Source organism: Hippocampus guttulatus, chromosome 10, assembly GCF_054856545.1.
Source record: "Hippocampus guttulatus isolate MCC_2025c chromosome 10, RoL_Hgut_1.0, whole genome shotgun sequence".
NCBI classification, from domain to species: domain Eukaryota; kingdom Metazoa; phylum Chordata; class Actinopteri; order Syngnathiformes; family Syngnathidae; genus Hippocampus; species Hippocampus guttulatus.
In genome coordinates this window covers 5,826,901-5,853,630 of record NC_141270.1, presented here as the reverse complement: position 1 = coordinate 5,853,630, position 26,730 = coordinate 5,826,901, and the positions used below count along the sequence as shown (strand labels likewise).

At 43.6% G+C, this 26,730-nt stretch overlaps 1 protein-coding gene across 4 annotated transcripts in view; it reads left to right on the top strand.

The window, feature by feature from the left end:
- ehbp1 (EH domain binding protein 1) overlaps positions 1-26,730 on the top strand; it is a 105,383-nt gene that overhangs the window by 20,110 nt on the left and 58,543 nt on the right. For 2 of the 4 annotated variants that reach the window (XM_086121883.1, XM_086121885.1), the window contains exons 6-11: positions 5,508-5,689; positions 7,145-7,284; positions 8,107-8,229; positions 9,487-9,627; positions 9,992-10,247; positions 12,255-12,495. In XM_086121883.1, coding sequence (XP_085978009.1) covers positions 5,508-5,689; positions 7,145-7,284; positions 8,107-8,229; positions 9,487-9,627; positions 9,992-10,247; positions 12,255-12,495 — 1,083 coding nt within the window. The remainder of the gene's footprint in view (positions 1-5,507; positions 5,690-7,144; positions 7,285-8,106; positions 8,230-9,486; positions 9,628-9,991; positions 10,248-12,254; positions 12,496-26,730) is intronic. The other 2 variants (XM_086121884.1, XM_086121887.1) reach the window with 1 other exon arrangement.

Below are 26,730 nucleotides of genomic sequence, written 5' to 3'. Positions count from 1 at the left end.
TTGGGAGGCGTTTCAGTCATGACTAAACTCCTCAAAAAGCCATGCCTGCAAAAACACAGTTTGCTATTTTGGATTGATGAAACAGTTTTCGGGGCCTTTTTGGCAATTTTTGGGCAGTACTTTGACCAACCTTACTTGGCAAAAAATTGCCCAAATGAGTCCCAACTGGAACAAGGTAGACCAAACAAGGTATTTTACGCAAAACGATCAAGCTTTATTTTGCCTACTGAGCACAGAGCCAAGCACCAAATGGAGGAGGATCTTTTGATGCATCACTCTGAAAATGGAGAAAAGCGAGAGCTCCTTCATCGCTGCATCAATCATAAGACCATTGTAATTGTAATTTTGGCATGCCTTTTTATGGCCATTGTTGCCTTTAATACATGCATACACACATCTGAGGCAAAAAAAAAAAGAGAAAATCCTTGGATATAATAATAGCGGATATAGATTGGTCTTAATCTGCGTGTGTACGTGGTCTATAGTTCCGCATTCATAGGTGGTATGTAAAGCTGGGGCGCTCTATCAGTTATCAGGGGAGTCGCAGAGGAATCACTCCATTGTGCTTGCGCTCAAAGAGAGATGTGAGTACGTTGGACATCTCTATTTCCAATAACTGTGACCTTGAGGGGGAGCGCAATGGCATCGTGCCCCCTCCCCAACACACCACCACCATCACCAACACAAGCAATTCCAATCTGCTGACTCCAGCCACAGGCAGCTGATTTAGGGTGTCGGGATGTGGGGGGCTAATCGGCACTCCCCCGAGGGTTATCCCGAAGACCAAATTGAGTTTATTGTTTGTTATATCTAAATGGCATGAATGCAAATGAAAGAGATGTTACATCGTTGTTATGTCTCAGTGGACGTTTCAACCTGCTTTCAAGTTTCGAGGGATGTAGCGGGGGGCGTTTAATCCACTACCACCTTGACAAACGGGACATTTTTCATAGCTTTCATGAATAGAAGTCAATTTTTAACGGAACATACCTAAATTTGTTGGAAGTGGTCTTAAAAAGTCTTGAACCATTCCGTTTTTGTTTCTAGATACAACAGAAATGGCCATAGATCAATGTGGCCCATTGCATAGTATATTTATCAATAAATAAGTGAATAAAATACAAAAATGAATACACTGGCAACTTGTTTTTCACAGACCAAACGTTTTCCTGCGCTTCCGTCAACAGTCTGAAACGCCGTGACCTCAGTTTGTCCTTTGCCAGTCGGCGCCCTGCTCAGGATTGTTTTTGTTTCCACAGCGGCGTCGAGGCTTAAGTCCGATAATAATCAGCTGGATGCGATTCATCACTTCCGGACAGCGTTGCGGCGTATCGCTTCGGCATCTTCTTCCTCAGCGATCTACTTGGCCGTGAAGCACTTTTAACTACACCGGGTGTTTTTACGGTTGTCTTCAATGAGAGACCCAAAACCTGGGTGATGATTTTCCCAGCAGGCAGTGTAACGTTGGAGCTCAAGGATCAACATGGGGCCATGTTTGTTCCTATTAGAAACAAATTGACTTTTGACTGTCTGTTAAAAAGCCATTAGATGATTGGTCTTCACAAAGACGTTCGCTCGTGTTTAGCACTCAGTCTAATTAATCCACAGCTCCAGACCAAAAGGGATCCGCTGCCCCTCCTTTTCCCACCCCCGCCCGTCCCATTGGCATTTTGGGGCAGAGGGGGTTCAGCGGGACCTCCTGGGCACTACCGCCGCCTAGACCCCTGCCCCCCACCAGGGGAGCATCTGTGGATCGATCCAGGGCCAGCTGGCATAAACCAGTCCTGCCCTTAATTTATGTATGTGCAATTTCGCTCAGTTTGAAATAATGTCCTCTTTTTGAATAAAGGGACAGAATTTAAAACGTTTTTTAAAAATTTGATTCTTTATTTTTCCCAAACAAATTAAGCAATTATTAAAATAATCAGTTGTTGCAGCCCAAGTGTAAAGCATAATGTGGGTGGGGGGGCGTAAAATTATTTCAAATAAGTAATGACTTATTTTTATATGGTCTCTCTCTCTGTCATGGATTTTCACCTGCAGGTGGGTCAGTAAAGTATTTTCCTCACTGTAATCTTCTTTTGTGCTTCATTTGCAAGGAGATGCCACCAGGGGGCAGCATGCAGCCACCACCCCTCACTCCTTTCCTCCCTCCCCGGTGTTTTTCTTTCATCATCGTCATCTTGTTGCACACTACAAGTATTGATACTTATTATTTATTCTCCAAAAGCATATTGATAGTCTTATCCTCTGCCATAAATGAAACTTACGCATTGTCGCCTCCCTTTCATCTTGCACATTGTTACTCTAATCCCCACCTTTCACCTTTTTATATTTGATTGACAAGCACCATCTGGGGGAAAAGAAGGCCATTTCCATTGTTTTGGCGCTCTGGTGCAAATCTCTCAAAATGTTTATGTCATTTGTTTTGCCGTTTCATTTGCATGTCCTTAAGTATTTCCCATTAGAACCCCTCCCTCACACCCTCGCTCTATTCGTTGCCATTGTCATCTTTAGCAAATCCCCTTCGTCTTAAGTGTTTGCCGCATTTAGCAAATTCATTCATAAAGTATCTACACGCGCTATTAGCTTAGTATAATAGCTTGGGTGTAATCTGCGGTGCGATAAGAGTTCTTTTTTTCTCTCTCCCACCCTCCCCTCCCTCTCAGCCCTCATGTTCATCTCCAGACGGGATGTTCTTTGGACACGTCGCTACGTCTCGAGCGACGAGGCTCAAATGTCAGCGTCAAAATGTCAAGTGGCCGATTTTCTTCTGTACTTTTCATTATTTTCCGCGGCAGGTGGGAAATGGAAGGCATGATGACTGTGGGTAGAGATGAAAAGATAGGCGGGAGATGTTTGAACGTAAAATTGAGGGGGAATAGTTATCGCCAATCTGGGCTTCTGATCGAAGCACTCTCAATTGATTGTTAAGGTGGACATATAATATTCCAGTGACTTTGTTTGTGTCCAAATAGTTGTCTCCTGAATGCCCGCACATGTGAAACTAAACAACCAAGTAATTTCGTGTTAGCTGGCTGTTTCTAAAAATCTGTCTGTGAGCGAGCCCTTCTGAATTTTGCCATTTTGTGATTAAAATATGAAATTTACATAATACTGCTCCCAGCCCCAGTTTCCCTGCCCAAGTCTTGACAGGTAGGCTGGATGAAGGTCCACCATTTTGAAGTGCAAATGCAAGGCCATTAGGTAAGCAGAGCGGCCATGTTAGCTCAGATTAGCATGAGCCAACGTTTTTATGAGCCTTAGCATCTGATAAATGGTAGGAGGAATGAAACAGATTTGCGCCAAAGAATCTCACACAAAGTATTTCCTACAGTCAGGTCCATAAATATTGGAACATTGACACAATCCTCTTTTTTTTTTTGTCTCTAAGCAACACCAATAATAAAAAGATGTGCTTCAATAGCAGACTTTCAGCTTTAATTTTAGGATGTTCACCTCCAAATCAGGTGAATGATGTGGAAGTTACAGAAGGCTAGTATATATACTGTATATATGCATTTTTTATCATGCAGACCACCAGGGGAGTCCCGCATGGCCGAAATGCCGTCAGACATGAAAGCTTTCTTCACATGATCACTTGCAGGAAGGCGACTTTCCTTTATGTCCTCCACAATTATTTTTTTTTTCCCCTCCATGAATGTCTGGAGTTTCCGTAACAGCCCTTCCTTGAGAGAGGCCGGTTTTTACATAATCCTTTTGAGTGAGCGGGAAGTCTGAGAGCGTCGATCCCTGCCAAATTCAATGGCAGCAAAAAAGAAAAGAGAAGAAGAATGTGCCTCTTTACTATGTTAAACAGATCTAGCCCAAGATGTAATGCTTTCTTCCTTGGATCACGTTAAAGCCCTTTGGCTGGTTGCTCACAATCTAAACATTAATTCATTGGATCCAGCTAAATGTTTCGGTTAGTTTCTACTTTGTGCTTTAACACCCGTTTGGTTGCAATCCGCCTAATGTCACGCACAATTTATCGCTTTGATTCATCACAATTGATTTTATTGATGAATTTGAGGTTGTTGTCTTTTTGACGTGCATTACTTTAACAACTAACAACTGAAGATATTTATTTATAATTTTTGTGGAAGTTGATGCTGGGGGGGAATTAATAAACAACCACAGCTGCATACAAAGTGCTGTGCATAAAGTAAAATTCTGATCTAAAACCAAAGCTAGTTAAAACAATACATTAATAACATAAAAACAGTCAACACAATAACACAGCAAAAGAATGATGAGTCACATGCTGAGTCGAAAGCCAAAGAATCAAAAATGTTTTAAGACAAGTTTTAAAGATGGACAGAGGGGCGGGCTTGCCGAATGTTTAACAGGAGGCCATTCCAAAGGGAAGGACGGGCAACGAAAAGAGAAATCTAAAAATAATCTGTCAATCTTCTACAAAGTACAATACTGTAGAATCCAATTTTTATCCCGAAAAAAATGTTAAAAACTGTTGGTGCATATCTCGAGACTGGAACCAATTAGTGGCATTTCAATTTATTTCAGTGTGGAAAGATGTTTTGAGTTAAGAGCATAGTCACGGAATGAATCAAATCATAAGTCAAGGTTCCAATGACTGCCAAAAGCGCGTTGCTGGCTTTGACGTCCGCTAGACTGGCTGAGCTGCAACTGTTTTTGTTTTCAGAATTTGGCTAGAGTGCAAAGCTGTTATATTGCTTGCCCCTTTCTGACACCCCCACAATATGCACAACATATTTCTTGTCTTTTGCCTCTTTTCACCAGCATGACCAGCCAGCATCTTTACCACTGAATTCCTCAGTCTTTGGGTGTGTGTGTGTGTGCGTGTGTGTGAATAAATCCCCCGAGGACCTTGGCGATAAGGCGCCAGATTCAGTTTTCTTCACAGAGTTAGATCTTCCCGAGATTTGTGTGTGTGTGAAGACGTCTGGGAAAATGTTACGGGATGCTATCATCGCGTTATCGAACCCCCGCGTTTGTGTATATGTATATGGGCTCTCCAATTCATGTCGTGCCAAAGCGCCGCTTTCGCTTTGTTTGTGCTTCGAGCTGACGAGAGAGGGGTCCTCCTCCAGGCTCCATTCACAGTGGCTACAAGATGGTGGTGATCTCCCACTGACAACTGTGTGCTGCTTTTCGATAGAAAAGTGCGAGCAAATAGTATATATATATATATTTTTTTATCCCTCTTCCATTTTGACCATGTTAATGTGGCAGCACTCTATGTAGCTATTTTGTGATACCGGGACAAGGGGTGTGAAGTTCAACACCAGACTTCCACTTTTCTTGTCCTGGTGTGTCAAAAGCAGTTGTCGCTGTCCCACTCAATACATGGAATTATCGAATTGCGGGTAACAACAGCCTATCTTTTAAAGGCACAGGCTGATCAACGCTGAGTCTTCCGTTCCAGCTGTGATGCACCAATTTTGAAAAGTTGTCTGTCTAAACTTGGCTGTTATACAATAGGATTGTAATTCCTGTACCATTTTTCCATGTCGTTCCTCGTACAGGAGTCTCCGTCTGGCCGACGTAAGGCCCTGGCAACGAGCAGCATCAACATGAAGCAGTACGCCAGCCCTATGCCTACACAGACGGACGTCAAACTCAAGTTCAAGCCGCTTTCCAAGAAGGTTGTGTCGGCCACGCTGCAGTTCTCCCTCTCCTGTATCTTCCTGCGGGAGGGCAAAGCCACGTGAGTCAACACCGTAGACTAGGGACGGGCAATTCATCAAGCTTAGCCATTTATTTGAGTTTATTTCAGGACGATTTTGATGTGTGGATTCAGTCATCCAGGTTGTTTTTTTTTTTTATCCGCAAAGGCTCAATGGAGGCAACTGAGTCTGACGATTTGTTGAAGATCGTTTCATATTCCAAAAGGCATGAACTGAAGAACATTTCTAAATTGTGAAGCGAGGAGTCTCCCTACTAACGTCGCTGGTGGGGCTGGTCACAATTTGGTTGTTGTTGTTGTTGTTGCTGCTTGGCAAGGCTGGTGAATGAATGACTGTTTAGCAGAACAGGTCATTCATAGAATGCAACCAATTACCATTTTATACCACTATTTTAAATAGTTCACGGTATCAAAATCACTGAAACGTTATACATGTATATAAATAAAAATAATAATGGCATTTCCATATTGCTTATGGAATGTCAGCTCCTGCTGACATTCATTCATTCATTCTCCGAACCACTTATCCTCACTAGGGTCACGGGCGCCCCGGAGGCTATCCCAGCAGTCTTTGGGCGCGAGGCAGGGTGCACCCTGAACTGCTCACCAGCCAATCGCAGGGCACACATAGACAAACAAACATTCACTGTCACAGACACACCTACGGACAATTTAGAGTCTCCACTTTACCTACCATTCATGTTTTGGGAGTGTGGGACAAAAATGCAAAACCAACCGATATATGTTTCAAATGAATACACTTAAGTTTGGCCCACACTGTCAATCACTTGCAGCCTAGCCTCTCTTCTTCGCTATCTCATATTCGTCTTTGAGAGGAGCAACTTTAATTTTAGGACACTCTCTCTCTCGTTAGTCCATTCTAATTTGATAACTTTCATTTAAAGGCACACACACACACACACACATTGGCAGGGGCCTTTGTTGTGTTGCGGACGGCGGGTCGATGGCGTGTAACCCTTGTTAACCCTTCGGGGAATGATGTCGACCACACACAAACAAACTCCATCACGGCGTTTCAAATGAAGCCCGGCACCCGGGAAGCGCCAAACACAAAGAACACAGACACACAGAGAGCGAGAGATTATGATGGCGCATTCGAGGGGGACGGCGTGAAATAATGTGCGGCGGGGGAGCAAGGACATGAAGGCCAAGATGAGACAAAAGGTTTGAAAACGTCAAGAAGTTAGGAAAGGACAGAGGTGGAGGCGGCGTTACATTAATCCTTTGAAACGGACGCCATCTTCCAGTCACATAAAAATTCAACACTGTAGTATTTCCATTTATTCATTGGTACGTCGGTGCATAATCCCCCCCCCACACTCCCCACATCTCGGCAGCGTGTTAATCTCTCAAGGTTATGTATAGCCTTGTGAGTGTTTTTTTTTTTTAAACATTACAAGCATGATATGCATTTGCATTGATGTGATCCCCCCCCCCCCCCCCCCCCCACTCCAGCGACGAGGACATGCAGAGCCTCGCCAGCCTGATGAGCATGAAGCAGGCCGACATTGGAAACCTGGATGACTTTGAGGAGGAGAACGAGGAGGACGAGGAGAACAGGGTCAACCAGGAAGAGAAGGCGGCCAAGATCACAGGTGAACAACTCGTCGCAGAATGTTTCACGTATGGCAGCAGTTGGCAAAATGGAAGAATTGCCGCATGGTGCGAACAGTCATCAGCCTCTTTTCCCCCACCAGTGCCTTCAAAAAAAATCTTCACTGTTTACAGAAGTGTCAACCATAATGTATTCACACTTTCTATTCAAATTCACACCGTGCGTACATCCATGTTATGGTGTAACGTATGTCCTCCCCTCCTTCCCGCTCAGCCTAATCCAACTTTTCTCCCGCCTCCTGTTCAGCTTCATGCTTTCTCTCTGCGCTCTTTTATTTCTGTTGTATGTGTGCGCATCGAGCGCCTACAGCCACGCTTCGCTTAGCGTGCGTCTCGCTAAGCAAAAGCCAAAACTCCCACCAACCAGTACGTACAAGCTTCCCCCGATGATGTTCTCATGAATGCAAAGGGTTCTCAAACATTTTGGGTCCAGGGGAGACATTTTTCCACCTTCATTATCCTATAAACTGTATTGAAACATTGATACAGTAAAAAAAAAAGCCCATTAAATTGTACTTCAAGTATTTCAAAATAAACAGTTTTAAAGTGTGAAATGTGAATGTGTTGTACATAAAAGTTAAACACAACTGAACTGTACTCTACAGTGGTTTCCAAATGGGGAAATTATCTTGCGGACCCCCGATGAATGGCTCTTGCACACCCCCCAGTTTGGGAGCCGCTTCATTACACTTAGCGCATCTTCGTCTAAACGTGATATATTTGCTGTTTCTTTGTGTGCTTTCCTCAACGTCTTCACTGCTCTTCTTCGTCCTTCTTTGTCGTGCGGCCCCGTTGGTCTGCAGAGATAATAAACCAGCTGAACGCCCTCAGCTGCTTACATGGCGACGATGACGATGATGACAGTTGCATCGGCGTTCCTAAGGGAGCGTGCAAGGCGGCCAATAAGCCTCTCGCTACCTCTCAAGGTCCAATTTCTCCCCAACTTTCTTCCAAATCATCGTGATTCCTTACGTGAAACCTCCAATTTATTTTACTTTGGCATATCACTATTTCTTCAACTTTTCACTTTTTTTTTTTGGTTCTTCCATGTCGTGTTGACTTTGGTGTTGTGAACATGTCAATTGAGTTTTCACTGTTACCTTTGTTTGTTTTTTTTAAATTATATTTCGTTTTTGTTTTGGTGTTCAGCTGCAGTTGGTAGTGAACCAAAACGGGAAAGCTTTGTCCAGGCAAGACTTACTAATGAATTCTAATCTATCGAGTGTCAAATGTCACCATTCTTCCAAATGTGATCATTTTCCCTCCCCTGTGTTTTGAAAGAGGAAATATAATACCCCCCCCCCCAAAGAAAAAACAAGCAAACCATCATTACCTGTACAGACAATGTTTAAATTAGATTATAACATTCCAAACTTTCATACAGCTGTAATATCTAGTTAATCTACTTTGCCCAATGAAGATGCATGACTGGCATATGCAGTAAATGGAGCGTGCAGATATGCCTTTTTTTTTGGCCAGCATCTGTGTTTGCTGTCTTCGATAGCCATTGTTTTTCAATTACACGGTACTTGGTTCCCTGATGAAAAGACAAACAGCCAGACTGCTCGCGCCTGTGGCACTTTCCGTCTTTGATGATACTTTCTACGCTCACAGAGCTAAAACTCTCGGGAGCTCAAGTTGAACTTGATCCGTAGACATTTATTTCCGGACTTGAAAACTTCTAGCTCCCACTCTTTGGTTCATAAAACTCTCTAACATGCTTCACGCACACTCTTGTCTCCCTAAAATGGGTCGCAAATGCCACCCGTCTCCTTATCAGCGAAGTCCACTTCACATAGCGACATTGCAAATACACAAAGACATGCCACTCTTTCGAGACCAGTCTCGGCATCTTCTTTTCACACCCCTGACTCGGCCCTCGTCTCCATGCAAATGAGCCACAGTGGTGAGGACGACGAAGATAAAGTGGTCAAGTGTCAGCGCCTTCGGCCTGCGTCTCCGTAGCAACTCCACGCTGCTTGTCTCCCACAGTAACCCCCCCCCCCCCCACTAATTGCACCAACGTTCCCAGAAAGGAGCTCAGTCAAGTTTAGCTGGCGCTTACTTGTGGTTCACTCCCAAGTGCAGGACTTTTCCACCTGTACGTGTCAAAATAATTTGGATGGCTCATTGTCCCACTCTTAAGTCATCTTGAATGACTGTTTTAATTTTGGCCGCCAAAGAGCTGATCAACAAGCTGAACTTCTTGGAAGACGAGGACCGCGAGACGCACCCGGCCATGCTTGCCAACCCTTTCGACGAACCCGAGGATCACCTGCCCGAAGCCAACCACCTCAACCCGTTCGGTGATCCAGATGAGGACGGTATGTGGTCCGAATTCTGTTGCGGGTATTGTACAGTGAAACTTCACTTTTCATGGGGATGAGGGACCAAGCCCCAATGCCAGTGAGAACATTTTGCGAATAACGGATACTACTCCAAAAGTTTTTTATATTATTGCTTATATTAATGTACTGGTATCTTGATTTATAGACTTTTGTTTAATTTTGATTTTTTTTTTCAGTCAACAAACTGTGATCCCCAAACTTTGTAATATCATTTCACACTAAACAATCCTCAAAACATTGTTTACCAGACATTGCATTCAAAATTAACCATGGCTCATGAATCATATGCTGCTTTACCAAGACATTATTGGCAATAAGTGACACCCTCCTCGTCAAACAGAACCTCCTGACCAGCAATCTGCGGGGCGGGTCAACGAATCTTTCTACAATGCCTCCAATCCATTCGACGAGGCCACAGAGGAGCCGCATGATGTGACGCAGAGGAACCCTTTCGAAGAGCCGGAACAAGGCAAAACCAGCCCTCATCCGGTGCCTGAGCCGCCGAAGGCTCGACCCAGGAAGGGGCTGCGACCGGTTGACATGAACAAGTACTTATATGCCCATGCTGGACAAAATGACGAGGAGGAACTTGATGAGTAAGTTATCTTGACTGATTGTTAAGTGGTTTGAAGCGACATATTTTTTATTTATTTATTTATTTTTGCTGTGTTTCGGTTTGGTTAAAAAAATCTCTCGCGTTTGTTTGGTCACGTGTAGCGTAAACTGGATCATCCGGACCATGACGCACATCAAACAAGCAGATGTAGACTTTATGCAAATGAAATCTGGTACATTTAAGTTCAATTCATGCCAGCTAAGTGTAAACAGACCTAAGATGCAACTATAGACATGGAACATACACACAGATCATTATCAAGGCCCCCCCCAAAAAATGACCAAAAGACACGGACCATAGGCATGGATTTTTTTTATTTTTATTTTTACGTACTGGCCAATAAAGATGATTTTGATTCTGACTACAGACACAGAGCAGATACAACCGAAAGACACATACCAAAGACACAAACTGTAGAAACTCACCATAGACATGGAATAAAGAAACCGCTTGAGGCCCGGGACCAAGGCATAGACCATCGTCAGAGACAAGCGATAAATGTTGTTGGTACATTATTGTCGAAGGTGCTGTCTCTTGGTGTCACATGTCCATCTGTGTGAGTGACTGGCGCTTTTTATATCATCTGGTAAGAAATTGCTTAAAATATCACATAAAAAACATGTAATCAAGCTAGGGCTGTCACAAACCAATCTTTTTAGAATCGATTATCCTATCGATTAATATATTGATTATTCGGGTAATCATCTTCAAACCCCTACCTCAACTCGGTTGTTTGATCCATGAATAAACCAACCCCTTTCCAAGGAGGACCGCTTCAATGCGTAAGTCGTTGAGTTGTGGTGCCAAATGCCTTCACAGTCTTGTGGTGAAGCGATATTGTCAAAAAGCCTGACGTGTTATTGATTGGCATGACTGTCCCCTTAAGCCTGAGGTCATTCTCTGCAGAATGGAAAGTTCAAGGGAGCCGTGTTGTGTTTTGACTGGAGCTCCTTCAGCCGCTCATGTTGCTCCACTGAGGCTTTTCTTTGCTTTGGCTTCCTCTGTCACTGCGACCGCTCCCGACCCTCTTTTGAGTCGGCCCCATCCAATTCTCCTGTTTATTTAGAGCCGCTTTGTCGCATGCTGAGTGAGTATCTCGGGGGGGCTTTCACTGCCACAAGCGTGCCTCTATATTGATAACATTCTGTGGTATGTGTGCGCGGGTGTGTGTGTCCTGTCTGTCAGTAATGCAGCTTGAGAAGTCAGGATATGAGCTGGCCCGAGTGCACCCGATTCTTCTATTAGCTCACCTGTCTTGTTCATTGTGTTGCAGCCAGTGAACACAACTGTGTTCATTTCATCAAACAACACAACCAGTAATGGATTAAAAACTCTTAATCTTTTTCAGAAAATATATTCTGTTTCCCACGCCCCCGAATTTAAAACAGTTCGCGGCTCTTTCAAAACGTTTGTGACACGATTTTCTCAAAATACGTCAAGAATCAAGAAATACAGCGCTCCTTTATATCTGTTAGCTAATCCGTTCTGAAATTAAACGGTTCTGTTTCATGCAATGACAATTATGGCTTTCATTAGTGATGACTGAGGGCAAGGCTACGGGCTTGTGACGAGGCAGGCGACTTCTGCCGCGACCATTACTATAACCACGAGCTCTACTCCTCCTCTACCACCAAGCACTCTTACTACTCCCAATTACCATTCCAACTACTCTTACCACTAATACTCCTCCTGGTACGAAACTAAGGCGCTGCAACAACGAACCATCTAATGATGACCTGCCACAGCTACTCGTGTGACTCTTAACCTCTGACCTTTGCATTAATCAGTATGCAAGAAATAGCTCCTGGTTTCAGTTGCTGACTACTGGTGTAGCGGATCATGCATATGGTGGATTCAGTTGACAGGTAGAAATAGCAACTAGGGGTTGGGATAGTAAGGAACTAGTTAATCAATCCCCAAGAATACAATACTTGCCAATCACCATAAAAGGAAAGAAAGTAATGTTGTGTTTATAATTGCCAACCAGGTCCAACCCATTCTACGAACCCAGGACGTGCCCAACGCAGAGCCCTGCTGCGCCGGACACGGGCAGCAGCCAGAAGAAGAGAGCTCCCACACCCGCTGGCTCATCGGGATCCAACTTTGGCACTGGTTCGCCTGCTCCCATGATCAGCTCCGGCCAGGATGGGGAGAAAAAAACCTTACCAGTTGGGCCCAGTCCTGTGGCGGCGGTAATCGGGAGAGAACTGGCCTCGTCATCCCCCAAGGTAAACTGTTAACAGTGTCTCTTCAAGACTTGAACTATAAGGACCCTGCACCTCTGCGCTGTGCGGCGCACGTGCTAACCAGTTGATCACCGTGCCGCCCTATGTGAATATTATTTTCATAGGGGGCTGGCTCCGATATTATAGGGAGAGATTCGTCTCAAAACGATTCACCAAAATATAGTCGGTGTTTCACATCCACAAATAAATCTTCTGGGTCAAAGCAAAGCAAGCTCTGAACGCATCCTCACACTATACTGCCGGATGTGGAGCTCCCATAACTTTGGCACTCCTTTTTCTTTTTGTGACACTCTGAGTAACCGAACGGAAATATGACAATATTTAAAAAATAAAAATAAAAAAAGGCATTCATTAAATTCATCATTAAAATACATTTTTACAGAAATTTTCCACCAATTAACTTGGCCTATCCGTCTATTTGTAATAAAACAAGTTTGCTGACCTCCATAATTATTGTCGAAATAGTTAAAAGAAAGTTATGGAAATTAACAAAACGTTCATTGGAATACTTAATATCTTGAGTTTGTGTGTATGCTTGTGTGTCCATACTCAGACGTCCTTACATTAGCTTTCTTTCTGCGCGCGCACACACACACACACACACACACACACACACACACACACACACACACACACACACACACACACACACGTGTGCGCGTATACTGAGCACCTCATTGAATGTTAGTTTATTGGAGTTGGCGGGGTTCTGATCCAGCGTGATTTTATTTATTTATTTATTTATTTATTTATTTATTTATTTATTGAAATTAGTCAAATGGAGGCTGGCTCTAATTAAATGGCTGATGGTCACACACACTCACAGCAGGAGTCAGACCACTGGTGGGGAATGATTGGCTGGGGGCTGGGAAGGGGTTCACTCTGCGTGTGTGTGTGTGTGTGTGTGTGTGTGTGTGTGTGTGTGTGTGTGTGTGTGTGTGTGTGTGTGTGTGTGTGTGTGTGTGTGTGTGCAAGGGGTTGAATAGGCCTATGTGGAGGCTTAAACACAGAGGGCTTAACTACAGCAGAGTGATCACAAGGGGGTGTTGACCCCCTATGCACATCCACTCACACATGCGATTGTACAGTTGCTTATATATATGCACACACACACACACACACACACACAGAGTGCCCTGCCACCACTGTGCACCTGGCTAGCTAACTGTTTTAGTGGCTGTCCATGTAATTATGGCACAGTGCCTTTATCATCCAGCCGCACTTGCCTGTGACTGGCGGTGGGGGCTGAGCCACTTTAATTACCCGAAGCCAGTGGCCTGTGGTGGGCCATACTTGGCCAAAAGATGCCCTTGCCTCCAGAGGGAGGGATGAAGGTAGGTGGGACTCCAGACAGTAGGAAGGATTGTGGGAGATGAAGAGCTTTTGTAAGGTTGGCGACGAAAGACTGTGCATCTTTATTGCCATCTTTATTTCCTTCACTAGGTGGCGCTGTCACTTGGAATATAATGAAACACTAGCATCGTTCTGTCTACAATGTTGGAGTGCTATCTTCATTCTGTTACTGATGTCGGAATCCAAGCATCATTTTGTCCACGATGTTGGAAGACGAGCGTCGTTCTGTCCATAAATTCAGAATACAGTTGACCCCCGCGTGAAAAGTATCCCTGTTGTCGGAATACGCACATCATTCTGAATACTACTATCTTGAATATCCGTAGAATACTGTTTTAAATTGCAAACTGGTCATATCTCTTAAGCCTTGGCCAAAAATGTCCGCTTCAAAGAAAAACATTGACTGAGTGGATTGTTGGAGATGGAGGAGAGTCGTCAAGACGGTGAAAAGAGAGAGAGGGTGTTCATACGGGCTAGTGTGAATGGGTTTCTCTTTCTTATTCTCGCTCGAGACACACAAACACACCACAGGCATGTGTTGGCGGCCAGATGACCTTTTTGAATGTATGAAGTCAGAGGGGATTAAGAGGAGACATTCTCGCTATGAGAGGCCCGAGACGAAGGCGACACATCGCATTGCGGACGTGTACAGCGTGCAGATTTTGTGTGTGTGTCTGTGTGTGTGTGTGGGGGGGGTGTAATACAGTCTAATATATGGGCCCGTGGCTCAGATGAGTTAACTTGTTATGGGGGCATCTATCACCTGCCCCCCAACCTTCAGGGCCCCTAAAATGCTTCAAATATCACAAGGATACACTCGCCTAAAAAAAAAAAATTCTGGCATGTTGAAGCTTGGACAGGACCTAGTTAAGTTATTTACAAAGTTATTTAAAAAAAAAAAAAAAAAAAAAAAAAAAACAATCCAAAGCATGAATGAGGACCGGTAAACATCATCTTAGGTGATCCCATCCTCCATATCATTGCTTTGGAAGCTCCCACTTCAACGGCAGATTGTGAACAATCGACGCATCCTCCCAGCATATGTTGTTCGCCCACTTTCTGTGTGCACACCTATTACACATACAAATGGGATTTACCGTGATGATTTGACAATACTGAATCTCACTGCAATGTATTTACTTGAACATGTGGTGAGCCATTTGTTGGCTTTATTCATGTTGAGGCCATGAAATTGACATTTGCAAATGCGGCAATTCAATCCATATATATTTCCATATTATCCATTGTAGATCTGTAGATTGCTAGATAATATTAATGACCATACTGCGGTATTTTCCATCATTAAAAACTCACCTAAATTTGCCCTTAAATTTGGCAGACACCTACGCGCCATCCCTAAATTTTGAAGCTTGTTCTAAATCCAAGCAAATTGAATTCGGGAGGGATCATGAATAGACTCACCCAAAAAGTTTGACTTGCCTTTGGAAATTGAGCCCCTGAAACCAGACATTTAGGAGGCATGTCTATCACAAGTGGACCCACAAAATTATCAAGATGCCATTCTGAGTTCTTCAAACAAACCTGAGGACTGGGCATTAAAAAAAATGTATAGATGTACTGATGAATTTCCTTGAAAGTTGGTTTGCTTGCATGAAATATTTTATGTTCTAATTGAGTTGACTTTTGACAGTACGAGTCAGGGTCGTCAAGTTTCATATCGTTGAGCTCGAAAGAAGTATTTGTAGGATTAATTCAAATGCACATTGAGAGTTCCTGTTGGGCGGTTTGTGATCTCTGTCTGGTCCGATTCAGTCCATCTCTTTTCCTTGGAGCTGATCCCCCAACACCCCCCCCCCCCCCCACACCTTCTCCTCTTTCCCAGTAATTCAGTGATCTCTTCCTCAGTCTTCTTCTCCATCTCAATTCCATAGTCAAAGCACTCGACACTTACATGCGCTGAAGTTAAGATTTTCATCCCGTTTCCGCTTGACAAACTTTTTATTTGCCACATTTTCATATAAGGAAAAAGTTTGGAGCTTATATCTGCGGGCCTAAAGTTTGAGCAAAATGCGTTCAGTTTCATGTTCGGAGTACAAAAGAATAAAGCCTCTTCAATTTTGAGTAGCTGACATTGAGTGGCAGTATAACTTTTAAGTTTAGGAAAATGAGCAAAGACGGGTTCTTTGGTGTACAAAAGTCTTTCAGAATAATCTTTATATATTATTTCAAGTATGTTGAAACACAAGGAATTTGTCTCTGGTTGTTGGGGTTACTCTATTTCGTACAATAGCAAAAAAAAAAAAAAAAAGGCAATGAGAGAAAATAGACACTTAGGAAATATGGTGTGCGAATGTACTGTAATAGAGAGTGGCGGAAAGAGAATCTTGATTATTCAAGAGTTTGATCAATATGACCGTGACTTATTAGTTTCCTTTTTCACAACAAATTATCAAGTACGAGCCATGAAATTGCTGCGTCGGAGCAAATTGTATAACTTCTGTTCAATTTCAAGTACAGATTTGGTGGACTTTTTTGTGCGTCTTGTAAAAATAAACAAGTCCACCAGTTGGTAAGACTTCTGTCAGTTGCCCATTTTTTCAAACTTCTCAACTTTGGGTTGTGATAGAGCCTTTGTTCAGGACACCCCAAAATGCGTAAATCTTAACACTCTGGCTCCTTATTTTACATTCTTTTTTTTTTTTTTTTTTTCTGAGGTAAGTTAGTTGATCGCAGTCTGCAGTTGAAGGGTTTCTTTGATTACATATGTTAATAGGAGGGTTGAAATTAAATGCTTTTTGTTCCTGTGCCGCAGTGGGGGGAGGAGGGGGAGGCACAGGCCGGAGCTCTCTTCACCACCCCTCCTTGACTTCCTCGCTACATCCAAATTGAAATTAGAATAAATTAACATGTTTTAATTGAGTTCGCCAAGGCTGTGATATTTCTTAATTAGCTTTCGCCAGGCCAAGCGGCAAGCGAGGACCGCCGAGCCTCGCCGAGGTGGGTACGACGAATGAGAGATGTTTGCTGAGGACAAAGGGGGAGCCCGAGAGACAACGACAGTCGTCGCTTGTCGTGCCCTCTCTGCCCTCGGTAAAGTCTCTTTTTTTTTTCTTTGGCGTAAGATAAAGTTATTTCATCTGTTCCAATAAGTTTGACTTGTCATTTAGTTTGATGTTACGAAGACCATTTCACCGAGGCCATTTGAACACGTATCCTAGAAAACCGAGTTCAATCATCGATTTGAAATTACCGGATTTTGCGCACTATAAGGCGTACGTAAAAACATTCAATTTTCTTATTTGGACCTTTTATATGGATCAATATTCAGATTTCTTGGCGTGGAGTATTTTAAATGTTCTGTAAAGAGCTTTGTTACATCTGCAGCGGTTGTGAAAACTCGATATAAATAAAGCTGTATTGTATTCCCTTTAGCGAAGCTCCAGCAAGTGGATGCATAACGCAACCACAGCCACTATTGAAATACTGTATTAACAAGAAGTCAAACGAGCAGTCCTGGGAAATGACCCCTTATTCGATTTTGTTATGCAAAGGGATAGCAAGTGTAATAGCAAAGCATTCTAGCCACGCGTCTGCTCCATAAACAAACACAGCGCAGCTCAGCCTCTGTCTAGTGTAAATGGCAGCAGCTGCAGAGGTCTGGCTACCTACTTTTAAGTTTTCCCCCGCCCCCTCACCCTCAAATCATTGCCACCATAACAGTAAATGAACCACACTTAGGAGTATCCCTATAAAACGTGCTAACAGCTAAAGCTAATTTAAATGTACAGCAGCAAGTCTACATTGCTTTCTGACTCTCCTCTGGCCTCCTCAATTGGTGTAAAAACCTCTTCATGTCTTCTCTTTACCTATGTGGACCCCTCCCCACCAACGTTTATGTGCGGATCCCTGAGTGGTCTGACATTGGATCTTGTGGGAGTGGAGGTTTCTTCCCAGGGTCAGATCACTGAGCTTCCTGTGTGTCCTTCCATGCCGGAGGGCAGCACTGTCATCGTGTCAGGCGCAAGGCCCACCGGACAATACTGCCCACTCACATGTCATCAGTCACGTGAACAAAGATTTCCTCAAGTAGTGGCTGTCCCGCTAATTGCTGCTGTGCCCAAATTAGTACCTGGTTATGTTATCCATTTAAGAGGAAAAAAAAATAAGTCCCTTAAATAAACGTCTTCAGGAAAATGCACGTGATGAAGAGTCCCCAACCACCCCCCTCACCCCCACCCCAATTGTCCACTTCAGTTTTAATCAACCGCATCATGTGTGTTGGTCCGAAAACGAAATCTGCTAATCTGTATCTATCTATATATAACTGTTTACTGTTTCAATACGTGTTGCAGAACACGCTATCTCTATCAAGGAGTCGATTGGCAAAATTCACAAGTATTTGATCCATAAATGTCCTGGTTCCATTAAAATGCAATTTACACATCCGTCTTCATCATGGTGTTCACATTTTAACATCCTTAGACCAATACGATACGTAATAATTGATCAACAGAACGTCACCATTCCGAAGCTTCAAACAGGAAGTGGCCACCGAGGTTAGAGTGTCTCGTCGTTTCATCACCAGGTTGCAAAAGAGAGACTAGAAGAGTCACAGATAGGCAAAGAAGTGACAGTCCCTAGAACTAACTGTTCATTCAGCCAACAAATGTTGACGTTGATCTAAAATGTGCAAAAAGTACAATTGAGTGAGTTATGTGAATATAAAAGTGGCGATTTTGAGAAGTTTGTGAATGTGTGCTTTGGGAAAGCCGCACGCATTAACATCATTAAGCCATTGTAATTCCTTAAATCGAAGATCAACTTTTTTATGGCTTTTCGGGCTCTTATTGCTCCTCAATTTTATACATGCTTGCCTTGAAAGGCAGCCGCCTGTACGCGCGTGTGTTGTGACATTTGTTTTTTTCGGTTTCTGTAATGCAGGTATCATTTTTTCCCCCCGCTGCCTCCTTCTCGTTTGCCGGGTGCACGTCAGGTTCACAAGTTAAGCGCTGCGCAAGAGCTCACTCTCAATACCCGCGTCGACGGCTGTATAAAAAAAAAAATAGGGCCTTCCGCAAAGCGCCTCTTGTAATCTGCCTGGGGTAAGTCCTCTTTAGTTTTATCTGCCAGGGATTACCTCACAAGCTGCGAGCGGGACCGGCGTACAGAGAAAACGATGAAGATGGAACCAAATGAAAACAAATCGCTGTGTAATCTCTGCCAGGGAGCGAGCGAGTCAGCCAGAGAGAGCGACTGGCTTTGGTCTTGAAGGGAAGTTTCCCGTGCCACTCATTTAAAGAGGGAATTTACTAATCCCTCCATGATTGATGTCTGCTATGAGAGGCTCTGTAGCAGACTAATAGGGCTTATGAGGATGGCCACAAAGTCCTTTGTGTGTGTTTGAGAATGAAGCAAACCTGCGTTGCTCCGTCCGGCGGGGTTTGAATGACACGGAGAAGGGGTAATATTATCTTAATCTGGATTTAACTCGGACCAGTCCTCCAGGTGTGTGGGTCTAAGGACCCCCTGGTTTAAAAAAAAAAAAAAAAAGAGACGGGAGATAAGTCTCCAAAACTCTTTAGACCCCCAAAAGGTCCAAGGCGACCCTCTCCTGCATCCCCTTCCATTGCACAATGGCTCCCAGTTAAGCAGGGTTCACGAATATTGATTTTTAACGTTTCAAGCAGGCTCCGCATACCAACAATCATCATTGTCGGATGTCTCTAGATTACCGTATTTTCACGATCATACGGCACACTTTGTATTTAACGTAAACACAAGATGCAATGTATTATTGGACGCAGGCACGGTAAAGCCTACGCTATATTAAAAAGTATGCGAGCATGCATGCACGCAAGCATACCTTTTTAAAAAGGCAGCAGGAGCAAAACTGAGTTCGGTTGTACTTGATTTTTTGATCAATCCTCATCCTCAAAACCATCAAAGTCCTAATCTGGATCTGAAATGAACAATGGGCAAGTTCACTATCAAACACGCCAAGTTCCCTCACATCATTGTCAGAGTCGATCTCGTTGCTGTGCGGCTCCTCAGAAATGATGCCGGCTTTTGCGAATGTTTGACCGACAATGCAAGCAGACACGTTAGCCCAAGCATCCACAATCCATTCACAAATTGTGGCGTAACTCGCCCGGCGCTGTGTTCGCCATTGCTCCCACGCTGCTGGCAAATTCACTTTGGCCATGTCTGTCCATCACCTTGGCAACTTCTCGCGGCTCGCTGTGCGTATCACTAGCGTGCGCGTCCCCTTCTCTACAGTGTGGTTCACCGGGATGTCGAAAATGAGCGGCACCTCGTCCATGTTGGCGATATGGTTGGACTGGATGTGTTTGTCGGCAATCTTTTGGTTGTCTTTTAAAATGCAAAATATGCTTGTCCCTCATCACTTGCCGTAGCCCAAGCGGGTATGCAGGAATGTGGGAATTAATTGAGGGAACAGTCATTAATGGAAGCCAAGTGAGGCGAATCGGCAGAATAAATGATTAAAGAAAGCGTCTTTATTTAATGTAACGCAGAACATTACACTTTTTAATGCAGTAGTAGCAAAAAATGGTCAGTAATCCGCCGGATGTTGCTGCACCATTGTCGTCCTTGCCCGGATGAATAGAGGGCGGCGTTTCATAAAACGAAAGCACCAAGGATTAGTTGATCTTGAATTCTCTTGCGGCTGCTCGATTCCCATGGTCCTTCGCGTAAGTGATAGCTTGCGGTTTAAACCGTGCTTCGAAAGCGTGTCTCTTTGCAGGTGCCATTTTCGGGATGTTGTTTTGCACAATGCATGTACTATATACTCTATACACCTACTGGGGGCGTGCCTTTAGCGTCCTCTTTCACGCCCACCCTTCCGACTTTCACATTTGCTTGCTCTCCTCAGTTACGTCTACCTTTCCTTTATGTAAGCAGTGTGTTGGCACAACTTCAGTCAGTCTAGCGTACCCCCTCATTGAAGTCACACAACAGCATTCACAGATTTAGGAATTTGGTCCATATACATGTACGAGGCGACCCACATTTTTAGGCACCCCGGACCAAATGTGAGCCTGTTTCTAGTTACAGTCAGCAAAGGCCCAGTTCTTGGATGTCTCCAACAGATTCGTCGAAGCTCTGGTGTGTGGTGCGTCAAGACTATTTTTCCTTGATGTACCACCCTCTACTTATGACATCTTTGAAGTTACCCTTTCCCCTCACATGCTACACTTTTAATTCAATTAATGCAAAGCAATATTTGAAAGGAACCTTAGAAGTACCTCATGAATTGTGTTCCATCTTCCTTAAATGTGCACTCTTGCGTGTGAAGAAAAGAGGAATGATAAGACTCTCTAATTGCCTCTTTAGAATTTTTTTTAAAAAAAGCGTCCTTTTGTCAATTACGATATTCAGACACTGTGTCATAGAAAGTACTGAGTGGTGTCTTTTCGGGCCATCGCCCACTTTTGATTTGGATTTGAGCCTTTTCGTGCGAGTACATTCACTTATGAAAAAAGTTTGACGACACATGAATGAAAACTTAATCAAACGTTGGGTTTGATCTCGGCAGCTGCGCAAAGCAATTACGTGGATTAAACCCTAATCAGTACAGACGTCGTAAATTAGACATGTATAGGAAACGAGGAACAGCTTGCCCATGACCAGTTGTGTGACAATCTTTTTTTGTTTTCCTGGAGTGTCAAATTTGTTGTGCTTTTATGTTTAGGTCCTTAAACATCCATCCATTTTCCCATTCGCTTATCCTCACAAGGGTCGCGGAGGCGTGCTGGAGCCTATCCCAGCAGTCTTCGGGCAGTAGGCGGGGGACACCTTGAACCGGTTGCCAACCAATCGCAGGGCACACAGAAACGAACAACCATCTGCACTCACACTCACACCTAGGGACAATTTGGAGTGTTCAATCAGCCTGCCATGCATGTACTTGGGATGTGGGAGGAAACCGGAATACCCGGAAAAAACCCACGCAGGCCAAGAGACAGGACGTTTAATTTCCTCACACTCTCGCCACGCTGCTACCCTACAAACAAATACGGTGCCGATCATGCTTTGGAAGCGTCCGCGTTTGGAGTCAATGATATTTTAGTTTTGACCCCCCCCCCCCCCCCTTCACTCCCCCCCACATCTAATGGACTTTAGTGGCACAGCAACAAACCAAATGTAGATCGTGTGTATGTGCGGGCTTGTGCGTGTGTGTGTGTCTGATCAGTAGTCAAAGAGGTGACTTTGTAATTATGTTCATTATAATTGGCCGCACTATCGGACTCTTCATCGTCTTGAAGCCCACGCCGCACTGGACAATGGTTGCCCTGTGTGAATGCGTGTGGTTGTGGAGGGGTTTTATACACACATACACACACAAACTCTTTTGCATGTCTTTACCTGAGTCCACGTAATTCCTAAAGTGGCCTCCTTAATGAGTTTTACCCACCCGCGCTCAGATTAATTGATAAACGGCGGTCTTATCGGCGTGGCCCATCTGTGAATCCATCCCGCGTCTTAATTTGTTTGTTGAAGACGTCCGTTAAAGGAGATTAATGGCTCTGTATAGATTTTTGAGAGATCACTCCTTCCGTCTTCCAAAGCTTCTTTGAGGATACGGAAGATCTTTGAACACTTTTTCCAGAGTGTGTGACTTTCTGGCTGAAAAATTGTTAGGTAAAATGTGAGTCGCATATTTTGTAAATTCAAGTTAATTATACTTTTACAATGAAAATAAAATCATCATCACCATTAGAAAATTACTTGAACCTAATCTTCGAAACTGGGAGATTCTGATCTGACAATTTCATTTTTAGAAAATAGTGCCACTTTTGGCCACATCTCACACCCAGATGCTCATGAACAAGCACTATGCCACGCCCCTTAAAGGAACACATCCAACATGTGGATAGATTGCACCGACAGTAATTACACTTTTTAAAACCAGTGAATTAATCTCCAATCTCTTTTATGTTTTGACATAATTCAGTGTTGTTTGTTGTTGTTTTTCGCGGGCTTGGACAATTTTGTGGTATTTCACTTCATATCAATGGCAGAAAAGATGGGTGAGATCGGTGATGGGAGAGAAGTTCACTTTGAAGGTAGCACGGCACGCGCATACGCTCGCCGTGCCCCCTTCCTCATTCCAGGCGTCGCGTAATCTTAGCTTTTGCATGTTAACCTGTGTTATTTTTCACGCTACGTTCTCTTGACTCTTCTGTTCCAGTCCCGCTCTTGTTCCATCCACTCCACATCTCCATTTACATCAGTGAACGTTTGAACTTTCTTTCACTGCCGCCTTCATCACCTCCTGCCTTAACTACTGCAAATTATTATGATTGTTATCATTATTATTATTATTATTATTATTGGAATCTGTCATTTGAAAGGGGGGGTGTAAGATGATGCGGAGTGATTTTTTTTCCCCCTCTCCTCCTTACTGGCTTTTATTTCTAATGAGAAGACATCAGGAGCGGAGTGAATCCCAATTAGACAAATGTAGCTTTTAGACAGAGTGTACAATTACATAATGGATCATATTGGGGGTTGGAGTTCAGCCAAGAAAATTGCTGGGCACACCGCCGAAGTGCAGCGGCCTTGTCTGCTTCCAAAAAATATGATTATCAAGTGTGCCATTGCACACGTTGGATGAAGCCATTCCAGTTAATGAATCAATCAAACTTTATTTGTTAGAGGCCTTGATATACATGACCATGTTACGCGGTGCTATTATTATTTTTTTAAACGGAGGCCGTAAAACTGAGAAGATGCATCACCGTTTGGAATGACTAAAAGGCCAGAACCAGAAGACATCAGAGGCCGCATGTCCTATGCATGTGTTATAGATTGACAGTGCATATATGTACAACACGTGTGCTGTCGTCGAGAGCAAATGTGTATGTGCCGGGCGGTTTTGTGTCTTTTGTTGCCGCAGGCTCTCTGTTGAGCGGATTACAAGTTTTTAAAGAGTCAGAGATTCAACACCTCCTCTAATCTGACACACCGATGCCGCTTTTAAGCGAGCGAGATTGGAAAGACACGCGGCTGTGGTGGCAGCGTTTCTTCTACTCCTCACTGCCATCATCATGGCGTTCTTACGTCAACGGGTTGAGGCCAATTGAGTTTACATTCCACTGTTAAAAGCCCCCAAATCACCCCTTCGAGCTTATCGGATAGTTTCGACATTCTCCCTGTCTTTTTGTACAATGTCAAGGGACTGTTTGCATTTGCAATTGGGCGCCCTGCGCTATTTAGAGTCATGCAAGTGCAAAAATACAAATTAAAAACAATGGAATTCTGAAGTGATTTCATCCTTTCGTCAAGGTCTCGTAAGGTTTGCAGACGAGGCCAGAAAGCTGAAGAAAGAGTAAAACTTCGGTTGTGTGAGATTTTCTGATGTGAATTTTTGTGTATTTTTTAGGCAGAAAAAGCTAAGACCTTCCCTTTTCTTCAATGCTCTTGCTGGACTCGAAACATAAATCCAAAGCAAAATTAGAGGCCGGCTTGCGGCTGCAAAAAGCCAAAGAAAAAGTCAAACCTTCCCTTCCTTGATGTCCGTTTAGGTTTTGCTTCAAGGGGATTTGATGCGATGCAAGACTTTTTGTCAGCACAAAAAGCCAAAGAAAAAGTCAAAGGCAAAGACCAGGTTAAAAAAAAAAGAAGCCTTTCCTTTATGCTCACTGAATGCATGTCTTAAAACTTGGGCTGAAGATAACTCCAATAATTTGCGAAAAAAATGTTGAACCAAAATCCTTGAATAATTTTTATTGCAGTTGCACACTTCACTCCATTTTGTTGCTGTGATGGTGGCAAGCCAGGCTCTAACGTAGAAGGCTTGGGCTCATTTCACACATAAAATGCAATGTGTACGCCCATTACCGTCAACATGTAACAGAGATTTATTGTTAAAAGTTTTTCGTCACGAAAAAATCAAACCTTTCCTTCCTCTGGTGCTGGCTGAGCCAAAGTCTGCAAAAATTGCAATAATCTCCGAAAGGAAACCGCCTTCCTAGGTTTCCTCCTATCTTGTCCTTCAGGTATTGTTGGGAGCTTAACCCCCGTTCCCCACCCCCACCATCTCTCTGGCCTACATTTTCTTCTCTCTCTGTCCCGTTTGGTGTATGTTGTTGACACGGCGGCGCGGGGAATAAAGGATTCTCTTGTCGGCCGCCTTGTATTTTCCCGCCCAGCCTGTTATGCTGCCGTTTAATAGCGGCAGAGGGGAGGTTATGTGGCGCTGATAGTCATGAAGCTTTTTCATCTTTTTTTTTTCTTCTTCTTTTTTTAATGCGGAATGTTTGCAGGCCGAGGCAATGCTCGCTGCTAATCCTACCCTGCAGCCCAGCTAGCTACATGGCTCTGTTTGTGTGTGTGTGTGTGTGTGTGTGTGTGTGTGTGTGTGTGTGTGTGTGTGTGTGTGTGTGTGTTTTGTATGACACACACATACACACATACACACACACACGGATAAAAGACACGTGCACAACTTCCTTCAGGCAAACTGTAAGTCAACATGCTTTTTGACTCCTAATGAAATGCGGCCTGTTCCTGTTAAATCAGATATGCTATTTCCTACTTTTGATGCATGTGAAAACACTTTATAGGGCCAACATGTAATGGAAACATCCGGAAATCCCATTTGAGAGAATCACATCAATGTCACGAGCCCCCTTTCCACACCGATCCAGTCTCACAGCTGTGCAGCAAGCGCAAACCACTCGAAAGTTGCTAAACGTAGCTCTCAGAATGAGTCTGTTTTTTTTTTTTTTTTTGGGCAAGTCAAGTAAGAATGATGTTGCAAAGAAACAATTGACGAAATACACTTCTTTATGATCTGAGAGTCATACAGCAAGAGAAAACTATTCCAAAAGGCAGGAAAACTAGCATTCAAACCATAATTGTTGTGTTTTAGACAAGCCAAGCAGTGATAACTTCATTCATAAAACATACGACAAACTAAATAAACATCATCATAGTCTTAGAGCCGTGCGACAAGTGCTAAGGGCGCAAAAAGTAGCTCTCAAAACCGCAAATCCCATTCATTCTTTTAAGACAAGCCAAAAAATTAGCGCTTGGTTGCAAAGAAGCTAATGACAAATCATCCGACATTCCGCAGACTAAACATCAACATGGTCTTGCAGCCTTACGGCAACTGCAAAAAGTAGCGTTCCAACCCGCATATCCCATTCATACTTTTAGACGAGCCAAAAAATAAGAGCTATTGCTCGCAAAGAAGCTAATAAGTAACCACTAACTACTCAGCAGCATCTTCTTACAGCCCCAAAATGCAGAAAAACCCTCGATCTTATTTTGGTTCTGGAACATATGACGGTTCACTGAGCAAAAGATTTCTTTAGACTCGATTTATATTTTGGACACAATGTTTCTGATATTTATGTTAATTTGGTGACTGAGCCTGCCCTGCTGGCTACTGTTATTCTTTTTTTTCCTTCTTCTTCTTGTTTTCCCACCAGCTGGTGTGTGTGTGTGTGTGTGTGTGTGTGTGTGTGTGTGTGTGTGTGTGTGTGTGTGTGTGTGTGTGTGTGTGTGTGTGTGTGTGTTTAAGTCTGCCGGTGTGTAAGTGTTTTCTGCCGGCATCGCGCGGGGGTGTGCGCCTGTGCGTCTAATTGCTTTAATAGCACCTGGTGTATAATCCCAGGTAATTAGAGTGCTCCAATTAGACGGCTACTTTTTCACCCTCACTTGAAAGAGGGGGACGGGGGAAGGCCTGGAGGTAGACTGCCACACACACACACACACACACACGCACACACACACCTACTTGGGTGTCTTGAAAGGCGCTTATAAATAAAATCTATTATTATTATTATTATTACGTACCTAGCCTACCTAATGATAGACATGCACACACACACACACAATAATGGCACGCACTCAATGCAGCTCACTCAACCGGTG